Source organism: Mastacembelus armatus, chromosome 18 (assembly GCF_900324485.2).
Source record: "Mastacembelus armatus chromosome 18, fMasArm1.2, whole genome shotgun sequence".
NCBI lineage: Eukaryota > Metazoa > Chordata > Actinopteri > Synbranchiformes > Mastacembelidae > Mastacembelus > Mastacembelus armatus.
The window spans coordinates 15034014-15054648 of record NC_046650.1 but is presented as its reverse complement, the minus strand read 5'-3'; the positions used below and the strand labels follow the sequence as shown (position 1 = coordinate 15054648).

At 44.5% G+C, this 20635-nt stretch overlaps 1 protein-coding gene across 5 annotated transcripts in view; it reads left to right on the top strand.

Moving 5' to 3' along the window:
* Positions 1-20635, top strand: part of ppargc1a (peroxisome proliferator-activated receptor gamma, coactivator 1 alpha) — a 33831-nt gene that overhangs the window by 3871 nt on the left and 9325 nt on the right. For 2 of the 5 annotated variants that reach the window (XM_026298784.1, XM_026298783.1), the window contains exons 3-7: positions 12185-12376; positions 13303-13428; positions 14578-14953; positions 16836-16881; positions 17092-17165. In XM_026298784.1, coding sequence (XP_026154569.1) covers positions 12185-12376; positions 13303-13428; positions 14578-14953; positions 16836-16881; positions 17092-17165 — 814 coding nt within the window. Of the gene's footprint in view, positions 1-12181; positions 12377-13302; positions 13429-14577; positions 15929-16835; positions 16882-17091; positions 17166-20635 lie in introns of all 5 variants that reach the window. The other 3 variants (XM_026298782.1, XM_026298781.1, XM_026298780.1) reach the window with 2 other exon arrangements.

The following is a 20635-nucleotide window of genomic DNA, read 5'->3' as shown; positions in this document are numbered from 1 at the left end:
GTGTCTCTCCTCGGTGGTCTTGCAGGCCTGACTTGATAACAGACTAAATTCTTTCCACATTTAACCTCCCACTCCTGCCACCACCTTATTCAGAGTCCCTGTATATCAACGCATATTCTACCTCTGTGGACCACCCCAACAACACACACACACACACACACACACACACACACACACACACACACACACACACACACACACACACACACACATACGAAGGAGGGGGGGTTAAGTACTAGCTGGTGTGACCGTGGCTCCCCTGTCGTCTGAGAGTGATATGGCTTGCAGCCACAGAGTGACTCTAGGGGCTGATAAAAATACCAGAGAGAATGTATGCATACCCTTGTGTGCGTGTGTGTGATTTTTAAAACACAACAGAACTGAGCACCCACTTAGGACCCTGCGGAGGACACTGAGCAAGAATTCGTGTGTGATGTCTAATGTGGGAAAGAGCTTGGATTTGTGTGCCTTCATGGGCACATGCTCCTGCACCCCCGTGCACGTTTTTTTATCTACACAAATACTCAGCACTGCATTTAGTGCATGATGTTTTCATGCACTATAAGCCAGCAGCTATTGTATTTTACTGAGGACATTAAGGCTTCTATAATCAAGCAGTGAAAACTGGGCCTTCAAAGCAAACAGTACATTTCCCTGACCAGGGATTTTTTTTTTTTTCCATCTTTGGAAAGTTTCAAGTCACCATACGAAGCGTTCAGTTCATCATACAGCAGGACGCAGCTAATCCTACTTAATCTGACAGGGGAAAGTTTGCTGCTCGGCTAGGCTCAGAAGGCTGCTGCTGCAGCTGTACTTCTTACGCCCCCCGATTGGCCCCTAAACAGAGCAGAGAAGCATCCAATCAAAAGTTGAAGATTAGTGAACATGTTAATAATTTTAAGCCTAATTTAAAGTATTTGAGTCTATTCTTTAGTTTTTATTTTTTCCGTATCATTTTCTTTACTCTCTTGTGTATCCATCCACTTAACAAATCAGTATGTGTGTGTTTTAAGAAAAAGGAGGTAGCAGCCTATCAAGGCTACCTTGAATAACATGTAACAGCTGGGAGCAGTTGTCACGCTGAGGCCCCTTTTTGAAATGTCCTCATCAAACAACACTTCTGCTCTGTGGAAGTTTGAACCAGCTTTCATTATTTCAAGCAATTCAACTGTTGAAAAGATTTAGAGCTCAGAGGGAAACACACACACACACACACACAAAAAAAACTGTAGTGGAGCTTTTCCATGTGACAGACAGTAGCGATAATGAGTAAACAAGGATTGAATTGTTTATACACTACAGCTGGGATCTGAAATATTGCTGTCACATCAGAGGTAGTTATATTTTATTTTTTAGGGGAAAATTGAATTGCTCACATTGTGTATATGCTGTGTGTGTGTGTATTCATGTAAGTCTGTATTTCTGTCTGTTTATGTGTACGTTCTGTTCTGTAACCAGCATAAGGTGTTAGATCACCAGCTGTCCCCTGGCTGGCCTTTTGCTCCATTCCCTGCCACTCTCCCAAATGTCCCTGACATGAAATGTGGAGAATGATACACCGCACGGCCCATCTCTTATAACACACACATGGAACAGCCATTGCTCCTGGCACAGTGTGTTTGACACTTCTTCAGAACGGTCCGCCCGTGAAAGTGCACAGGCTATTTTGGGCTGCAGTTGTTAAGGGGTGGTTACTCTAATAAGTTCCCAATGTACTGCCAAAGACAACAGCATAGAAGCGTGACCCAGTGTCTTTCTAACCACAGGTCTCCTCTCAGATTGCATGTCAAGCTTGACTGATGGAAACGTGTCACGTCCCAGTGGCGCTCCCACTGGCCTGTGGCACGGCCGTATCAGGCGTATGACAGACGAAGGTATTTAAAGCTATTGTAGGTTGGAAGTCTGTCTACGTGATTATGCAAAACAATTGGCTCAGACTGTCCCTTCTGACATGTTACTGCTGCTGTACCTGTCCTGTTTGGTGATATGCTGATGATAGATGGACAGGTGGACAAAGGGACAAGGGCAGATATGGAAAAGTGAAACAAAGGGCGGTGCAGAGATGGACAGAATAGGTCAGCAGATGACAAGACAGGCAGGCACGGGGACAGATGGGTAATGAAAGCGACAAACATAGACCAGGAGAAGCTTGGATGTGTGCCAGCCCAAATCAAAGCCCATGGATTGGAAGTAAAAGGTTGTGGGCTTTGCAGTTCGTAAAATAAGATGCCATGGCTTAAAGCATTACTTTGATATTGTATAGGGACATGCTGTAAGTGTATGCATGTGAGCGCACATGTCCTGTAAATTCCAACATAATGTGGTGTGTGATGGCATCAGATTTTGAATGGTATTATGGCGCTTTGTCTTGCCTGCTTTTGTCTTTTTGGACAGATGCTCAGGCGCTTATTCTTAAGTAAAGGCAGATTAGACTGATTGGGTCATCTTTAGCAGGCTTTGATAAAACATGCTGCGATAAAAACATTTCGCTTAAGCGGCATTTCCTTTCCCTGCAAACTCATGTAAGAATAGATTAGCTCACATACTTGGCGATATGAGCTCCTGTGAGCTGAAACAGGAGTCATACACCCTCTGAGAGGACCTGTCACCCCCCCCCCCCCAACACACACACACACACACACACAAAGACAAACCCTTATTGTCCCTGTTCCTACTCCCTGCTGAATGTCGGTTGCGTTTATTTTGCAAATTTATGCTGACATTTGAGAGTACACCACCCACACCAGTTCACCGCTCCAGCAAAGGGTGTATGAATTATCATATTCCACTGTATAATATGATTTTCTGAAGTGAGTCTTATTAGAATACATCATACTTTCCTCAGCTTGAGTTTCCTTCAGTTTTACTGTGCTGATACATCATTTGTAATCTGATGGAAGAAGTCCCTCTTCACTGTCGAACTGGAGGAAAACGCCACTTTCAGGCTCGTGGCTATGCTGTATCAAGATAAACAAATGAGAACAAGTGCAGACAAGAAGGCACAGACATATAGTGGAGCGATGCAGAGTTAGGCTGTCCAGGCCCTTGCCATCTTGGAGCTTCTGTCAGACCCACTCCACAACAAGAGCTCTCAAACTCTGGCCCCACAACACTGTAGGCTCTGCTCTCTGCCATCCTTTCCCTCCCTCCTTCCTCCCTCTGTCTTTTTTACTCCCAAGGCAAAGCATTTGTTCCTGCCTGATGGGAAGCTGAAGCTATAGTAGCTAAACAAATATATTCTGGCCTCCAACAGTTCTGGAGAGAAAGACTGGATGGAGGAAGGGACCAAGGGGAAAAAATAAAAGGACAGGGAGCAGGGGGGGTGACTATGGCAAAGGAAAAGAAAAATAGAATCCTCAGGGAATGTTTAGAAAAGGAGCAAGGGAACATAGGGAACATCTTTTGGTCTGGTGGTAGCTGCTTGGCTGCCTGTCGAGCTCTGTCTCTCTCTGTCACACTCGCACACATTCATAAACCACTTTCCCAGTGGGCTGCTGCTGCTGATTGAGGCATGGTATGGTGTTCCTGCCCCAGCTGATCCTCTGCCCCCAGTGGATACCCATCTCTGTCATCACACTGGAGTCACTGATGTGTGTGTGTGCATGCGTGTGTAACTGAGACACCCTATACAACGATCAGATAGTGCTCTTTTCTGGCTAGACACTTCCATCGCCTTCTATTTTGTGTGTTTGTGGCTGTGTATTGGGTGGAAATGACTATTTTTAGTACCTGGGGTAATCTCCACTAAGAGCCTTTCAGGGCTGTTTCACTTTAACCTGGCCAAAACACTAAGCCAATAATCCACCGCCCCTTCGACTCATACTCTCACACACACCTGCAACCATGCTGCAATGATGCCATGTGATAAGACCAGCCTTTTTTGTATTATTTATTAGTGTACACTTTATGGGAGTGTGAGGAAAGTACAAGCAGCAGATTCCTGTAAATGCTCTTATATGGTTCCATTTTTGGTGCAAGATAGTGTTTGCGTCCAGATGAAATTAGTTGATTAAGGAGCGTCAGGAAGAACAGCACAACTCAAGGTGTGGAAGTGATACCATGTAGTGGGAAATCAGTATGAATAACAGACGAAAAGAGGAAACCTTGACAGAGAGAGAGTGGAAGGGCTGGAGAAAGGCCTTCAATCAGTGGATGCCGTGATTCATAGTGAGGCTCTATCAGTGTGGGTGATAGGCTGGTTCCCCTCTCCAGCAAAGGCCAATCGATTCCAGCTGTGTGTGTGTGTGTGTGTGTGTGTGTGTGTGTGTGTGTGCGTGCGCGTGCATGCACGTGCGTGTGTGCAGTGCCAGCATGCCTAGCTGTGGCAGCAGCATTGGTAAGGCGCTCTGCTCTGCTAGTTTTGTCACACCCTGCCGATATCTTTGAGTTTGTAAAGCTTCCTGAGAACTTTATTGATTCTGATCAATAATTAATAAATTAGTGGACAAATTATCTCTTTTATCGCTTTAAAAAAAAAAAAGAATAAAAAAGTCGTCAGGTATCAAAGAGTAACATCAAACTGGTTTAGAAGGGTGGCATGTTTGACCAGCATCACTGGGTGTGATTCACTCTGTTGCACCTGTGGTATCACCTGACAGTACTGGAGTACACCTGTATGTTGCTGCAGCAAGGTGAGACGTGAAACCACTGGAGGTCAGCAAAAACAAGACAAGTAAACTTAATCTTTTCCGATTAGACTTTGTATAATAGCAGAAGTCATTTTAGCTGTGCACAGTCACGTTGAGCGATACAAGAATATTGTAATGCTTCATGTGGATAAGATTTTCAGGAATAAACATTTAAGTGCAACCAAGGCTTATTTTTTCTCTGTTTAATTACAACATAAAATTTTATAATTCAGGTAATTTGAGTTTTACTGATCCAAGTGCAATGCAATATTTGTACAGTACATATGCAGGACTAGTTTTCCCTGGTTGAAAGTCTATTTTTAAGAGGTTTGTCATCCATGCAGAAAAAAACCTCCCTATTCCAACTAAGCTTTATGATGTGCACTGCATGCTTAGAGCTCCAGCTTATTTCCCCCCTGAAGCATTTAAGTCTGCACAGGCCTCAAATAGTTCAAGAGGCTCTCCAAGGCTCTGTTGCATGAGTGACTGGATGCTTGGATGACTCACTTGCTGAGCAGAAGCAGAAGCTTTTACAGAGATTTGGTCACTGCGCATAGAAACATTACTTCTACTCTACTTTTTTTATAAAACAGACACTTGTATGTGTAAGTATATTATTTGGTGTAGACACAATTTGGAGCTTAGAAACCGACTTCGCCAACTAACGTTTGCACATGTTAAAAGCAGAATTATGATTTACATGTACGCAAGCATCTTTATTTTTATCAGGTGAATTGTAAATGATGTGTATTGTGAAACTGAAGAGCTGTATCCAGGATAAATGTGCTGCATGTATCTGCCATGATGGAGCTGTTGACCTCGGAAAGTCAACAGCTCTAAAACTGTCTGCTTGTTAATCAGCTTTTTCCATTTACATCCTGCAATGTGCCAGAACCTCTTTTCATATGGCTGTGGGCTGTGCTGTATAATGACTTGATATGCAAATTGGGAAAGAATTTCAAGTGCTGGACGCCTGTCATCAAGTGGTCAATGACCACTGATCATTGTTCATTTGGCAGATGTTGCATAGTCTAGTAGTGTGTGCAGGTGTGGTACGCTCAGCTAGAGGTAAGCTGTGAAAGGATGAGAATGTCCAAACTGGAGGTAACATTATCAGTATTCTGCAGAGAATAAATCTTAGATTAAGCTCAAATAAAGTTCAATATTCAGCGCTGATGCTACAAAGAAAGACTTTAAAAGATTTCATGCTCAGAGTACCGCTGCCTCACGTCTCGAGTTGGGATTGTATCGACTTATGTGCACCATTTCTTTGATGTCTTTTCATTTCTTTACTTGTAAAGATAGGCGCATCCGCACATCGTTACCACTCACACTACATGCAAAGGCTTATGATGTCTTCTGTGTTGACCAGTGCTACCATGCGTGCAGTCCATACATATACAGCACTTGAAAGTGCGCAAGAAAGAAAAACTGCTCACCTAAAATGCTCCCAAAGTCAAAGCAGAGATAAGAGGCATACGCACTGCAGTGGCAGCTTCCTACCTGAGTCCAGGAGCAACAAGGCACTCGTGCACACAGAAATCAAGGTAAAATATAATGTGTTTACTTAGTAATCAGTAGATATCTATTATGTAGTGGGAAAGTGGCGAAGCCTGTGAGGCCTTGATAAGATCGTTTGCACTCAGGTGTTTCCCTGTTGCACCACATGTGGCGTTGAGTGGAAACTAAATAGCATAACCTTTTTTGCCAGAAAGTCAAATTGACTACATTTCCCCAAAGATCCTTCCATTTCAATTATCATAAGTTTATGATATGCACAAACATGTGCATGAAGTGGTGTAGAATGGTACAGAAACACACCTGTTGTTTGAAGTACTGTAGACCACTATATCTTATCCACTCTACCTTGGCTCTCCTTGCATTGGCACCTTTCCGAGGAAGACATTACTGTGACAAATGAAAGAGCGCAGACCCGAGATGGTCTTGGCAGGCCCTGAAAGGTCAGAAGCTGCATTTTTGTGCAGACGTGTGTGTGTGCGTGTGTGTGTGTGTGTATTACGGTGGTGTCAGGGGTGGATAGTAACACTGCTGAGACCTGTGTGAAATACAAGAAGTTCTGCTTCCCTTGCAAATCTATGTAAATGTCAAAACCGAAGTGACCAGCCTTCTGTGTGTGTAATAGTTTTCTGGACAGCTACACTTCGCTGCTGATGGCGAACACACAGTCCAGCCAGGAAATGTGGCAGTGTCCATTTAGCCACTGGAAACGGTCTCTGTGTTCAGCTTTTTCCTTGTGCAGCCTCTCTGCATTCCTGTGTTCCTCCAGTGTATTTTCAATATTTTCGGCAGTGTCACAGTATGTTCAAAGGACCCTTGCTTAGTAGTGCACATTCAAAGCTGCCGACTTAAGCAAATAGCTATTTGCATGCCATTAAGTGAAAAAAAAAAAAAGCAGGAGGAATCATCCTTCCTCCTCATCCCATCTCTGCATCTAACTGACTATTTCATATTTGTTGCTCCAAGTCTCTGTTTTTCTCCCCCTCCTGCTGTGACAGAGCAAGTCAGCGGCAGAGCAATCACAGCAATCAGGAAGTAACTAGGAAGTAACTGCCAAAACAAAAGAGTGAGTGTCCAGACATTATGATGGTGTGTGATTCTGTGGTGTTAGCAATTGGCTGCTTGGACCATCTGTTGGACGGCTGGAGTAGGAAAACAACAGCAGCTTGGTTCAGGACTGTAGATGGGCAGGCTCCATCAGAATATAGTGAACACCCTGTGATCCAGTTGGCTCTGTGGAAGTGATTTGATCTTTTTTTTTTTTTTTAGAAACCCACTATAAATATAAATATGTTTCATTGTCTCTCCACATACTGTTGGATCGATGGGAGTCAATGCAAGGCTTTCTGATTTTTTTCTTATTCTAAATTTATCCAGAAAGGACCTGGTGTGTTCGGGGGTATGTGAAAGACTTAGCTGGTCTCAGCAGATGTGTGACAGAGGTGGTGAGTTTTAGCAGCAAAGTTAATGCTCAGAGGATTTTTCCACAGAGAACCTGAAAGAACAGCACTATTAATGTCAATTGGGTAGGGATGTCAATTGGATCTGGTCTGTGTCAGAATGTGTAACATTTCTCCTTCTGTCTTTGGCTCGCTCTCGCACACTCACATATCTCCTCCTCTCACTTTCTCTTTTCCTCTCTCTTTCCCCCACCAGCTCATCTGATAGTGCTCTAACAGTCTCAAATGGTTCCCAGGAGATGCATCATCTCTGTACACACACATCCTGGTCCTCATTGATGGGTCGAACCGTTTCCTCACTGATTTGTAACTCACGTCGCCTTCTAAGCTGAGGCAGACACCAGCATGTACTGTGAAAACTGCCATTTTTGTTTAGATGATCACAAGGCCAATTGTGGAATTGTCACTAAGTGGGATGGAAAAGTCTAAAATTCGCTGACTGGTGATTGGACAGGACAACCGTCTGGATTTAGAGGGTACAAGATGATGAACCAGAATTTAGAACAAACCCAGACTAGAAGCCAACAGAGCCAAGATGGGCTTTGTATCCTGCTGATACACCTAAATACCTGGCACCCATTATTGTGATTCTTGTGTCTAAAGCCTGTAGACCTTCAGTGCCTAGTCCATAGGATCATTTGCTTAGGAAATTGTTTCACAGTAACAAGATGCTCTACTGACTCTGCAGGCAGATGGAAAGCAGACACACGGAGTGACTTAACAGTGTTATGTATGGTTTCATCACTCCGTACAGGCCATAATCACCCTCTCTCCATCTCAGTAAGCTCATGCTAAATGATTGGATGTCTCTGGTGGCTGCCATGATTTGTCTCTCCGCCGTGCATCGTGCTGTACCTTACTCTCCCCGTCTCTGCTTCCTCCCGCCCTTCCCGCTGCCATATGTTGTGCCTGTGTGACCGGCCGACGTGTCAGACCTGACTAACGCCTTAACGGCACGGCTGACTTTGATTTATTTCCTCTGAAATCTGGGGGCCAGGGGTAATAACACAGAATGACATTATTTGTTTATCAAATTCAAGGCTGCTTTTCTTGGGAGAGTCGAGATGTTACGATTTGATGCCACCCCTCCCCATTTGCCAGGCACATTTATACCATTACAATTTCTGATTTTACCCTTATTACAAGCTCTAAAATCTGAGAGACCTGAGAGAAGAGTTACAAAAATGAAATGAGTTGTAAAGGTGTGGCTTTAACCTCACTTCTCAATTTGGAGTCCAATTTATTAGAAATGTTTCATGTGCCATTCCTCTGTTTGCAGAAAGAGCGAGGAATGTGTGAGTAAAAAAGAAACAGTGAGAATGAACAGTACTTTAAATACCCGATGACCCATTTAATGGGAGATATTTTATCTTCCCACATCCAGAATGTCTGTCACATGTCCTGCCTCTCATTTGAAGATAACAGTGAAGCTGTTTTGGTGTTATTCAGTGATCGGGTCTATCATTCTGGCACTTGCACAACACGTTTGGTTCCTCTTAACATGGAAATGATGGATTGCCTCAAAAAAGCCTGTTAAAATTTGATCCCTGGCAAATTTGCTCAGGAGCATGGAATCCTCAAGAAGCAATTAGCAGATTTAATTTGACTATTTGCCCTAGTGTTCAGAAGGGAGTGTTTGTTTAAAACATCACCTTCACCTTCCGTTATCAACTGTGTGAATAGTATCTCCTGCAACACAATGCTGTGCTGTGGAACTCAATAAATGAGTTAAAGGCAAGGACAATCTCAAAGACAGCCTGCCTGATAACAAAAGGGCCTCACCTAATAATGAACAACCAGAGCTGGCTTTCTTTTCTTCGATGTGGGGAGGCTGGGGTGAAGGAGGGGAGAGAGAAGCTCTGCCAGCACTTGCCAGCATGTTTTATGGCTAATTGAAGCATTTGGAATAAAACAGCCGCAAAATGGCACCCTTTAGAATTGGAGCGGGGTTAATATATTGTGATCCCACAATTAGCCCAGGATTGTTAAGATCTCTTTAATTCTGTGAGGTCCATTAAGCGAGGTGGGTGAGAAAGTGCTCCCACCGAGACAGTTTTTCTCTTCTCTCTTTGTTCTTCCTGCCCTCTTTCCCTGTCAGCAACTGCTGTTGTAATCAATATATGTGGACATGGCTGTCAGCAGGTTGCCAGGTTATCCTGGCATCTTCCCGTTTGGGTGCCGGAGCTCCTGACGTCCACCCACACAGAGTTTTTGTTTGTACATATACAAGAGGCATTTGAGTCACATATAGGTAGTAGAATGACTTTGGTGTGAAAGTCTGCAAGGTGTGGTCGTTAAGCTGGCATGGATTAGCTCACCCTCCTGGACTGTGGTATTAGATCAGGCACTGTGCAGGGTAGAAACGATCACTGAGGTTTGCTCTTTACCCCAGTTTTTCAAATCCCTACTTGGCCTACAAGTGCCAGCACTAGAGCCACAGTAGTGGCTGCAGCATGATCGTCACGACTCAGGGTTTTACAAGTGTCTCTTTCAGAATATGAGACTCCCTTCTGGGTTATCTTCGGGGATACAGTCTGCCTGTGGGAGTTTGCCAGTTGGTGGAGGTTTTTGAAACAGGACTGAAATCACTAAATTCGAGTCTGCCACAGCCTCAGAAATTCCCCAATCCTTTCCAGACCATGACATCGTGAAGCCTGTCAACTTTTTAATGCAACTAATGTCACACAGCAGCATAGACTGCAATTGCTACATAATATCAGTTTGAACTTAATCTAGAGAGGTGAATAGAGCCATACCAACATACAGGATTGCTTGGATAGTTGGTGGGGTTGGACCTAAACAGATGGCTGGCTCATTAAAGACTCATTTGTGATAATCTAAAATGATCCTACTTTCAATTTCTCATGCGAGGATGCATGTTTGTGCTAAGAAGCGGCTCTGGCTTTATCAGCAGTTAATACCTACCCGCTTAGTGTTCAGGTAATAACTTAGGATGCTGGAAAATGGTGAACATTTCAGCAGCACAAGGTTCCAGCACAGTGGATTTGAAGCTCTTCGCAAGTAATTAAACAGCATGCCACCTCATACACAGCAATTTCCTGCAAGGCATTTGCTTGCCAGTGTGGCATGGCCTCAGTCCACGTCGTGTTATCTCTGTGAAATATGTCCCTTTATCATTTTTTAATAATGACTAAGTGCTCATGTTGTTAGGAGAAAATCTACTGAATGAGCATCAGATTAACATTTTCCTCCCTGTTAACTGGCTAACTGAACGTCCAGGAGATCTGTGTCATCTATAAATGAAAACTGGACTGAGGAAAGCAATAAAATGGCTGCAATATCATGAATTCATGGAACTGCTCCAGAAGTGCCATCTATGGGTTGTGTGTGTGTGTCTGTGTGTGTGTAATTGTGTAAAATCAGTGGGGTAGACAGAAAGAAGCGGGTGGAAAGATTTTGTGTGAATGGAGGTTTTTAGTCTTAGAAGTATTGTGCTGGTTTCCAAGAGGTTGGTGGCCCCCTCAGCATAATGATGACCACACGCCGTTACCGAGCGATGATAATCCTGCCGTGTGCATAAAGGGATTTGTTCTTGTTGGGCTGGCCACAAAACGTCCCAGGGTGACAATGCTGTTTATCTTTCTGCTGTCTTAAAGTCCCCTGGGCTTTTATGGGCCTGGAACTTAGAGTTCCTGTTGTCACTCGTCATTGCGTAAAGGCACAGCCCTGCATACACACAGACATACGCCCCCTTTGTCAAGCAAGCTGCATTCCTCACGCTATTAATTCCTATCTATATATATATTGCATCTTCCTGTTTTTCCTCTATGCACATGCATGGTTATTATCCCCAGGAAACCTCCCATGTTGATAGTTCACAGCCCACATTTCTCCCTTTCCCTCGCTCCTCACTATCCATGTCTACATGTTCATCCCTCTGTCTCTGATTTCTCACTTGCGTTTATAATCTCAACCATTAAACAGTCGGCTGCAGCAAACACACAGACACACGGCTCCTCTGGTACATCAAAGAGGAGATGAGTGGCAAGAACAAGCTTTATTTTTCATAAGTTGATGGTAACTTCCCTCCCGTTGTGAATGTCACCTGTCATGCCAACATTATTAATATATCACTTTTTTTTTTTTTTTTTTTAAGTATTAGCAGGTGGTAATTCTCCTTATCTGAGAACTGCTTGCAAACATTTTGTGTACAAGCCAGTTTTTCTGAATTCTGTGGGTGAATATAGAGGAGAGTCAACTTCTACTCATTGTTTCCTTTACCCCCACAAACCCCTCTCTACTGCACCCCACCACAGTCCATTCCTGTCTTCCCTAGATACTTGCTGCCTGTCATCCCTGGTAATGGGTTTCTTGGGGTAGATATTATTTTGGTCCAGTAAGCTGCGTGCTTAAAATATGAGTGACAGGCCTGACTCAGTTGCAAATGGAGAGAATTTTGTTTTTAAAAAAGCTGCCAGAACATAGCCAGCTCAGCGACTGCAAAGAAATTGAGAAAAAAATCTTGCAACCACCCACCACCTTTACTTTCATGAAAGAAAAAGAGAGATGCAACTTCCCCTGACTAAATGTCCTATTTCTCCTGTCTCTCCTAAGAAGATAGATGAAGAAAATGAGGCCAACTTGCTGGCAGTGCTTACAGAGACCCTGGACAGCATCCCGGTGGATGAGGACGGACTGCCTTCGTTTGAGGCCCTGGCAGATGGGGACGTGACCAATGCCAGTGACCGGAGCTGTCCCTCCTCCCCTGATGGCTCGCCAGGCACCCCAGAGCCTGAGGAGCCTTCCCTGGTATGACCAAGAGCTTTGATTCTCCCATTACCACAACTACAGGGTCAAAACATATGTTATTCCAGAAACATGACCGCCAACCCTGCACACACTGTATTTTGCAGACCTCAGATAACAGTCTTCAAGAAAACTGCACACCAAAAATGGGCATTTGAATTTTTATATCAGACGGTGCCCAATCCACACACATTTGCCTCAAAGCGGTGACTGCATGTGTAGTGAGAACGTGCAGAGATGCAGATGCAGAAAGGTGGGAAGTAAATGGAACGGATCAGTGTGTTTGCTTCTCACTGCAAATTACGTAACAGTGCTATCTTGGCGACAATTGAATAATATGAACGCCGTGTTGGGGCACTGCCACAGGCACAGAAATCATGCCGGCAGATAATCAAAGAAAGGGGAAAAAAATCCACCTCAGTGGGTCTCAACTAATCCCCCATGCCCGAGTCATCTTTCTGGCAGAACGAGCAGCCTCTCAATAAGAGGTCCACTTACCTATGTGCTGTTATTTTTTACATGCCATCTGGTCACTTCTCTACTTTAGCAGCTTTGACCTAAAATGTTATGTTCAGTTATAGTCCGTTTTATTCCATGCTGGTCCCTTCCACATGACCTTTAGTCACATGCCTGAGTGTGTTTATTCAATCACACTGGAGCAGACTGGCTTTGTGTACACAAAAACTCCTGAGCAGGAAGAAACAAAAAAAAAACTTGACTTTTACTGTCACATACTATAAACTGTAATCTTTTAAATGGCCCATGCACTGTCACTGATTTTATCTTTTCTAACTGCAGTATCACTCTCTTCTGGTTGTGCATTCACAAAGCACAGACTGTCTAATTGAAAGAAAATTTGTATAACCCACCCTCACCCCCCCCCCAACTCCTTCACGACTTTCTCTTCTTCTGTTTGGGTCCATTCGCAGCTGAAGAAGCTCCTTCTGGCACCCGCAAACTCCCAGCTCAGCTATAATCAATACACAGGTGGCAAGGCACAGAACCATGCAGCCAGCAGCAACCACCGGATCAGACCACCACCTGCCGTCGTCAAGGTAGGGACACACACACGTACACACACACACACGCACGGGTAAATCCACTGCCTTGCTAGAATTCACTCCCGTATACACATTTTTTGTTAACGTTTGTTTATCTCCCTCATTCTGTTCTTGCCGTCTTGTTTTTTGCTCTCCTTTCTTTCTCGCACTTTTCTTGTTTTGGTGGCTGCCTTTAGAAGATGTTAGACTACTGCTCTAGTCGACTATCCCAGGGGGCCATCTCGTAATGAAAGCAGGCTGATTGCTGTTGGGCTTTCCAGGCGCGGCATCAGCACCGTTGTCTCATTAGCTCCACCACTTATCCGCCTTGGTATGGTGCCTGTTGGAAAAAAAAAAAAAAGAAAAACAGAAAGAAAGAAAAAATGACAGGCACTCTTGCGGGGAGATTGATGCCTTGAGATGACAAGATCAAAATATCAGGCTTGATGTTCTCATTAGATTGCTCTCAAAAGAGGTTTTTTCTTTTCTGAGGTGGAAGGGTTGATTAAAATTAAATTTAGTTAGTGTAAGTAACACGAGTTTCTGAATGTGAATAAAGTATGCACTTTCTGTATCTGTTTCCAACGTGACATATTATATATTCAGTGTCATTATAGAGCTTACAGCCCCCACATCATTTGCTCTTGTTTGGGAAAAACCTCTGGCGTTTGTTATGCTTTCATTCATTCATGCTTACTGTGATCGTATTGTATGATAAAGTCAACACACAGATTTGTGTGTGTTGTGCATATTATGTTTGCACATATGCATCAACCTTCCTCACAGAGTCTATTTTCATACTGAGCCTTTGAGTCATCCATTTCTGGAGCACAGCGAATGAGGACTCCCAGAGGACATGGTGCACGTACAGAGTGGCGCGGTGATGCTTGCAGGGCCGTGCAATTAAGATGATGGGTGGACCGCACTCCCATCGTCGCCTCCCAGACAGTTGGGCGACCACTGTGCACAGTTGCTCTTTTAGCCTTTTTCTGGCTCTGTCTCTTTCTGCTTTTATTTTTGTGCCAAATAAAGCGCTTCATATTTATCACAACTGGATCAACTGCGCTGTACTACCAACAGGGAGCAAAACTTCATTTTCAAGAAAACTAAATAATTTTTTTTTTCTTTCTGTCTCTCTTGTTCTCTCTATCTTGTGTTGCACAGACGGAGAGCCCCTGGAATGGCAAAGCAAGAGGGGGCTCCAGCCAACAGAACCGCCCAGTGAGGCGGCCTTGCACCGAGCTGCTGAAATACCTGACAGCCACTGATGACATCCTGCTCCACACCAAAGCCAGTGAAGCCAAGGGCACGTGGGGTGGTGCCAGTAGCAGGGACAAGAGTGGCCTGGGTCTTAGTGCCTCTTCCTCCTCCTCTTCGCCATCCTCGTCATCCACCTCTTCGTTCTCCTCCCTCTCTTCCACATCTTCTTCCTCTTCCTCAACCACCTCCAAGAAGAAGTCACCTCTGCCATCTCAACAACAACAGCAGCAGCAGCAGCAGCAGCCGCCGCCGCCGCCGCAGCAGCAGCATCACCAGCGAGGTGAGAGCCGGGCTGCAGGCGAGTGTAGTGTGGCTGGTGTTGGGGCTGGGAAGTGGCAACATTGCACTCACGATGACAGGGTTGAGGAGTCGGAGGGTGCTTCTATCCCTGTCGGCCACAGAACCTCCATCTGCGGCCAGGCTTGCCCCAAACTGGAGCACGGGCCGCCCAGTGAAGAAGGAAGGCCGCCAGGCGATGTGGGCCGCCTGGCCGCCGCTAGGTTTATTAGGTATATGCATTCTTATTCCCTCCCTCCCCGAGAGGTGAGTCACAGCTGTGAGCATTGCCGAGAGGCTGCGGGCGCCACTCAGGCTTGTGGGGGCTTTGGCAGGCAAGGCCGTAGTAACAATAGAGATGCCAGCCGTGCACCACATAGGCACATCACAGTGACTATTACCAAAAGAGATGAGAAACCCGGTCACCCCTTACTTAGCCAGCTGCTCACCTCCAAACCAAGGCCTGCTCGCTATCGGGCTCACCTGCTCCCACCTAAGATCACCCCTTTTCCCAGCACTCAGAACAGATTGCCAGGTAAGAGGTCTGAGAGCCTAGGCCAGGCTGTTTCGAGGGTGAAGGAGGAAGAGGTCAGAGAGACCACTGATCTTAGAAACCAGGGAGTTAGTCAGGTTGAAAAGCCTGACTCAGGGCCTCTGTTGGCACCTCTCACCTTAGACCTAAAAAGCTGGGTTAGCCAGCCAGATCTAGGGCTAGACATGGGCTTTGAACTAGAGCTGGGGTGGCCAAGCCAGGAGGGCTTTGGGGAGGATGGTAACTATGCTGATGACGATGATGGTGTTGATGATGATGATGATGACCATGTGACGGGCAGCCCCACAGCGGTGCTCTCACAGGGCCCACTCTTCCCAGACACTAGAATTGCAGAGCCCACCCCTCCCTGCATCATACAAGGGCAAGGGCACCCACACAGGCAGGCACTCAGGGAGCACCCCGACGACCAGGGCCACCCGTTGTTAGGTAATCATGACTGCATCCCCCCACTGGCCTTATCTCTTCTCTCTCTTCTCCCTTTCTTGCTCTAACCACTTCCCAGTTTGACTTTACAACTAACTCCCACTATAATTTGAATCTAACAGTCATTCAGAGGGCATAAACAGTGACAAACAGCCTGCTAGTCAATGCTTTTTGCTAGTCCTAAAGGCATTCTTTTAAATTATACTAGAATGATATTTTTAAACAAAGGAAGGGGTGGGAAAAGGGGCGAGCCTGGTCTTGCTACTGTACGTCTTGTATTCATAAAGTCAACCCTTGAACCATCTTTGGCTGATTGAGCTGAGTGTGCTGAATATGTACATTTAGACTCAGAGCCCGGGTGTCGCTCTTTAGCATCATGCTACTAAAGCCACGTTCCCTTAGCTGGTGCACAAGTCGGCCAGAGCCTCGGGCAACTGCACAAGCTTCCTTGACTCTCCTTTCTTCCTTCTTTTTTACCCTCCTCTGCTGTGCATGTGATTAAGACTTTATCGTCCAGGGAGGGGCTCACCCACTGTCATGTGTCTTGTTTGTGGCATCGTCGCTCTCTGTCTTTTTTTTTTTTCCATTTCAATCTGTTTGTTGTCTTGAGCAGGGTCTGTCTGTGTCTAGACACCTGTGAAACATGTACCATCCCTTCATCCTGCCTCACAGAGTAAACAGTCTATCCTAAGAGAGTAAATTGAGTAAACGGGGTCAATCTAAAAAAGACATGCTTTGTGCAACAGTGTCCATAGAAAGATTTTCTAACCAGGGATGGGTGTTTTTGTAGTAAGAATTGCATTTAATGAGCCAATTTGAGATTAATTGTTGCAGAATGTGGACCTGTTCTCTTCTGCCATGAGTGTTATACCTAGATCAATAATTACCCATGCTCCTTTGTGTTCTGCAGCCAAACCAACCACCTTGCCACTTCCTTTGACCCCAGAGTCTCCAAAGTAAGTGTGAGAAGTTTTTCCACATTATTCTAGGCAAAAACAACAACAAACTACAGCAAAAAAGACAAAGCCAAAGAAAACTTGTATAGACTAGAATCCAAGTTGAGGCATTTTTGTGACTCATTTCCATTTCTTAGCTCACAAAAGCTTTTAAAGAGTTGCTTTCACCTGAGAAGTAACATTATGATTTTTTTTTTTTTTGTCTTGCAGTGACCACAAGGGATCACCGTTTGAGAACAAAACCATTGAACGCACATTAAGTGTTGAGATCGCTGGAACCCCAGGTGAGCACACCTTTCTGATTATTTAAAGCACATGCAGTTATCCTAAAAGAAGGGGATACCCTTCTCTCTCATGTACCTGGTAATGGGTTAAGTGTGGCTTTTCCAACATCCTGTTAGTTCCATCACAGTTGAAAGTTCAAGGTGAAGATCCAGGAGGACATTTTTATGTGTCTGAGTATTGATTAGGCTTTCCAATCTCCTGAGGGTTTATTAGCTAACCCCTTTCCATGACCCCCGTAACTGAAGAGTTAATATGCTTTTCTTGTTCTCCTCAGATCCTAATGCTCTCTGACTGACAGCTTACTTAGTCTACACATCAAAAGGAAATTGAAATGGCTGTTATTGTTTTAATTGGTTTTGCTGTGTAATTCAGTTTTGCCTGTATGATCAGTACCTTCCATTCTTTAAGTCCATAGACCTGCAGATAATTAAATCAGCAGACTGGAGAGCACATTTCCAAAGGATGCTGTTTTGTAAATGGAGTGAGTGTGAGGGTTTTTCAGGATGATTATTGACATTATCCTGACATTCTAATTAACTACACCGAAAAAAAGCTATAGGCTAAAGGTAATTACAAGGCAAAAATGAGGAGAATGTCAGCAAAAGCTTCATTAATGGAGGTCAAATCTCTTTCTCTCTGTGCAAGTTATGCCAGTAACACCCCCCACTACCACCAACAAAAAACAAAATGGCTGGCCTTTGGCCACTCACACTGTGTGATGTGGCATTCTTCAGATATTCATTTACCAGCAGAGGAAATTGTCCTCATACGTATCTCATGTCTGCCCCCTGCACCTTCCATGTCACAGTTGTGGGGGATGGATATGTGTGGCACATCAAATCCAAAGGGGGTCACCCTCTGTCCTTCTGACCTTATTCAATATGCTGCTTAACCCTTTTGTGTAGATAAGCTTTCAGGATCAAAGGGGGTGCTAATTAAGACCTAAAGAAGGGAACGAGCAGGCCTGCTTAAGCTCTGGGGCAATCAAACACAGTTAATTTCCTCCTGCTTTACTGCACGTGGGCGAGTCTACTGACCTGTGGCCAAATTTGGGCGTCCGTTCTGTTCCACCGCATCCACTTTACAAGCACGGTCAAATTAAGCCCTTCACCTGACTTCACCATCGTGTACCAATTTAAGATTGAACATTAGCAGGAAAGTCATTAGTCCAGAAAACTCCAGGATATTGAGCCCTTTTCTACTTAGAGATTAACGTTTGAGACTTGTGCTGTATGACACAGATGGATATAGAACCCAGCAACTGGAGGTGAAAGCTATTATGTCCAGTGTTTCATGTCCTTCGTAGATTTAGAGTAACATTCCTCCACAATAGAGATTATGCTGGTGTTAGCAATAACAGATGGAAGTTACCTGGAAGGGCGGTTCAACCCTTCACCTTAAGGCAACTCAGTGATTGAACCTTCCATGGAGTGTTGCCAGTAACATAATATTTTATGCCTTTATGATGAGTTGTAGTAGTAGCGGTTACTGTGTCATGGAAAGATAAATCTAGTTATCAGTGGAACATATATCTGTACATCTTGTACTGAGCCTAATCTTTTACTAAATGCTAAATAACAGCAGCTTTGACCGTTGGCTGCGTGTTTGCTTGCTACTTTGTCAAAAAGGTACAGGGAAGTTACAACTGGCAGTGAAACCTCCTGAGATCCGACTGTTCAGGCCTAATCTTTGCCAAGCTAATAGATTTACCCTGTGCTGCCGTGTTGTCTTTAATTACTGTATCTCATGACACTGGGGTGGTCTCCGTGTTGCTATTTGCATGACTTACTGGCGGATTGCCTCTTTAAGCCCAGAGTTGTTTTTTGCTCAGAGGTCTCCTCGCAATTTATAGCTGGACCAGAAAAAAAAAAGATTATAAAACCTTTCTTTCCTTTCTTTCTGTCATGCTCACTTGCTTCATCGTTTTCTCTCCAGTGGCTACATGATTGGTGTTTGTGTCTGCGGATCATCCATCACTAGCAAGTTTGACTGAGAGGCACATATTTATCTAATTCTGATTTATTTCACCCCATCGCTAATGGCTCCTAGTTTATGACCCCACGCACACATTGTTTTGGACAGATGGCGCTTCATTGGCGAAACAGAAGTTCCTCAGGCATTGTGTAGCACCCCCTCTCCCTCGCTGTCTTCTCCTTTTCATAGCTCATTTCATTGACATAATGCATGTATATGTCTATATCAGAACCGAGAGAGAGAAAAGTGGGGGAAGACGGGAGTGCGCTGCGGCTTGCAGTCCTACTTATAGACAGAGCCAGATAATAAGTAGGATGATAAGCCGTTGGATCAGGCATTCCAAACACAGCAAGTGGTTTTAGAAACTTGCATATTTATGTATCAGACTCCGGCACTCTCTTTGCCAAGCTGTCTTCTCGATGCATACTCGAACACTGGATTTGATACTAATAGCTGTCATTTGGTGCAATTCACGACTAAGGGAAGAATGATGTGCATTATAAGAAAGGCAAAGAAGAGGGGAGAGCGTAGGTGTTTCAAAGTGCCTGAGTTTGACTCTAGTGAGAGACTGTTAGTGATGAATGCGTGTGTGTGTGTGTGTGTGTGTGTGTGTGGTGGGGAGAGGGGGCACATTTGTTCAGTTCAAGACAGAAACAGGAAAGGATGCCGAGAGATGGAAAGGGAGATTGATCCAGGGAAGATGACAGACATGAAGAGAGAAGAAGGGGGAATGCAAGACTAAAGGAGAGGAGGAAAGAGAGAATGAGAGTAATGGTGGCGGCTGTTTGTGTGAGTGCATTAACAATGCTATAAAGAGGGCTCATCTCAGGACTTCCCATATAAGTGCCATCTGTCTGGCTGTAAATCTGTAGGAGGCAGAGGAAGAGATAGGGTGTGGGGTGCACAAGCAGTAGGGGCATGACATCTGAGAAGAATGACAACACCATTCACCAATACTTCCTGTGCTTCTGTGACAAAGCAGACATCCCACCATGGCAGCATCTCCAGGAATGCTAATGTGTGCACATTAAGAGCAGTGACATGTCTTCTTACATTGTTTAACAGAAAAAGGAGGATGATGCTGGATCATCTTGAAACATTTGGGGCATCATGTCATGGATTGTTCTTTCAGACCAATAAAAAAAGGACTTTGGTTTTATTCAGATGAATTGGCTGCTGTCCAGCGTAGACATTTGAGTCAGGCAGACAGAGATAAGGTACACGCACTTCAAGTGTTTTTTCATTGGATGCATTACGTTTGTCCTTTACAAGGTTTTGTGTTATGTTTCTTTCATGAAAAGGGATCTTTCCAAGGTCAGAGAGGAAGGGAAAATGGAGACAGCCATATTGCAGCACCACTATATTAGGTTACACCAAGCATTATGTTAATCTGTCAAGACTGCAATAAAATAGAGATCAGGATTAGTGAAAGTGAATATTTTAATCAGGTGTGTGTCTGTGTCCACTGTCCATAAACTGACCTGGGATAAGTGAG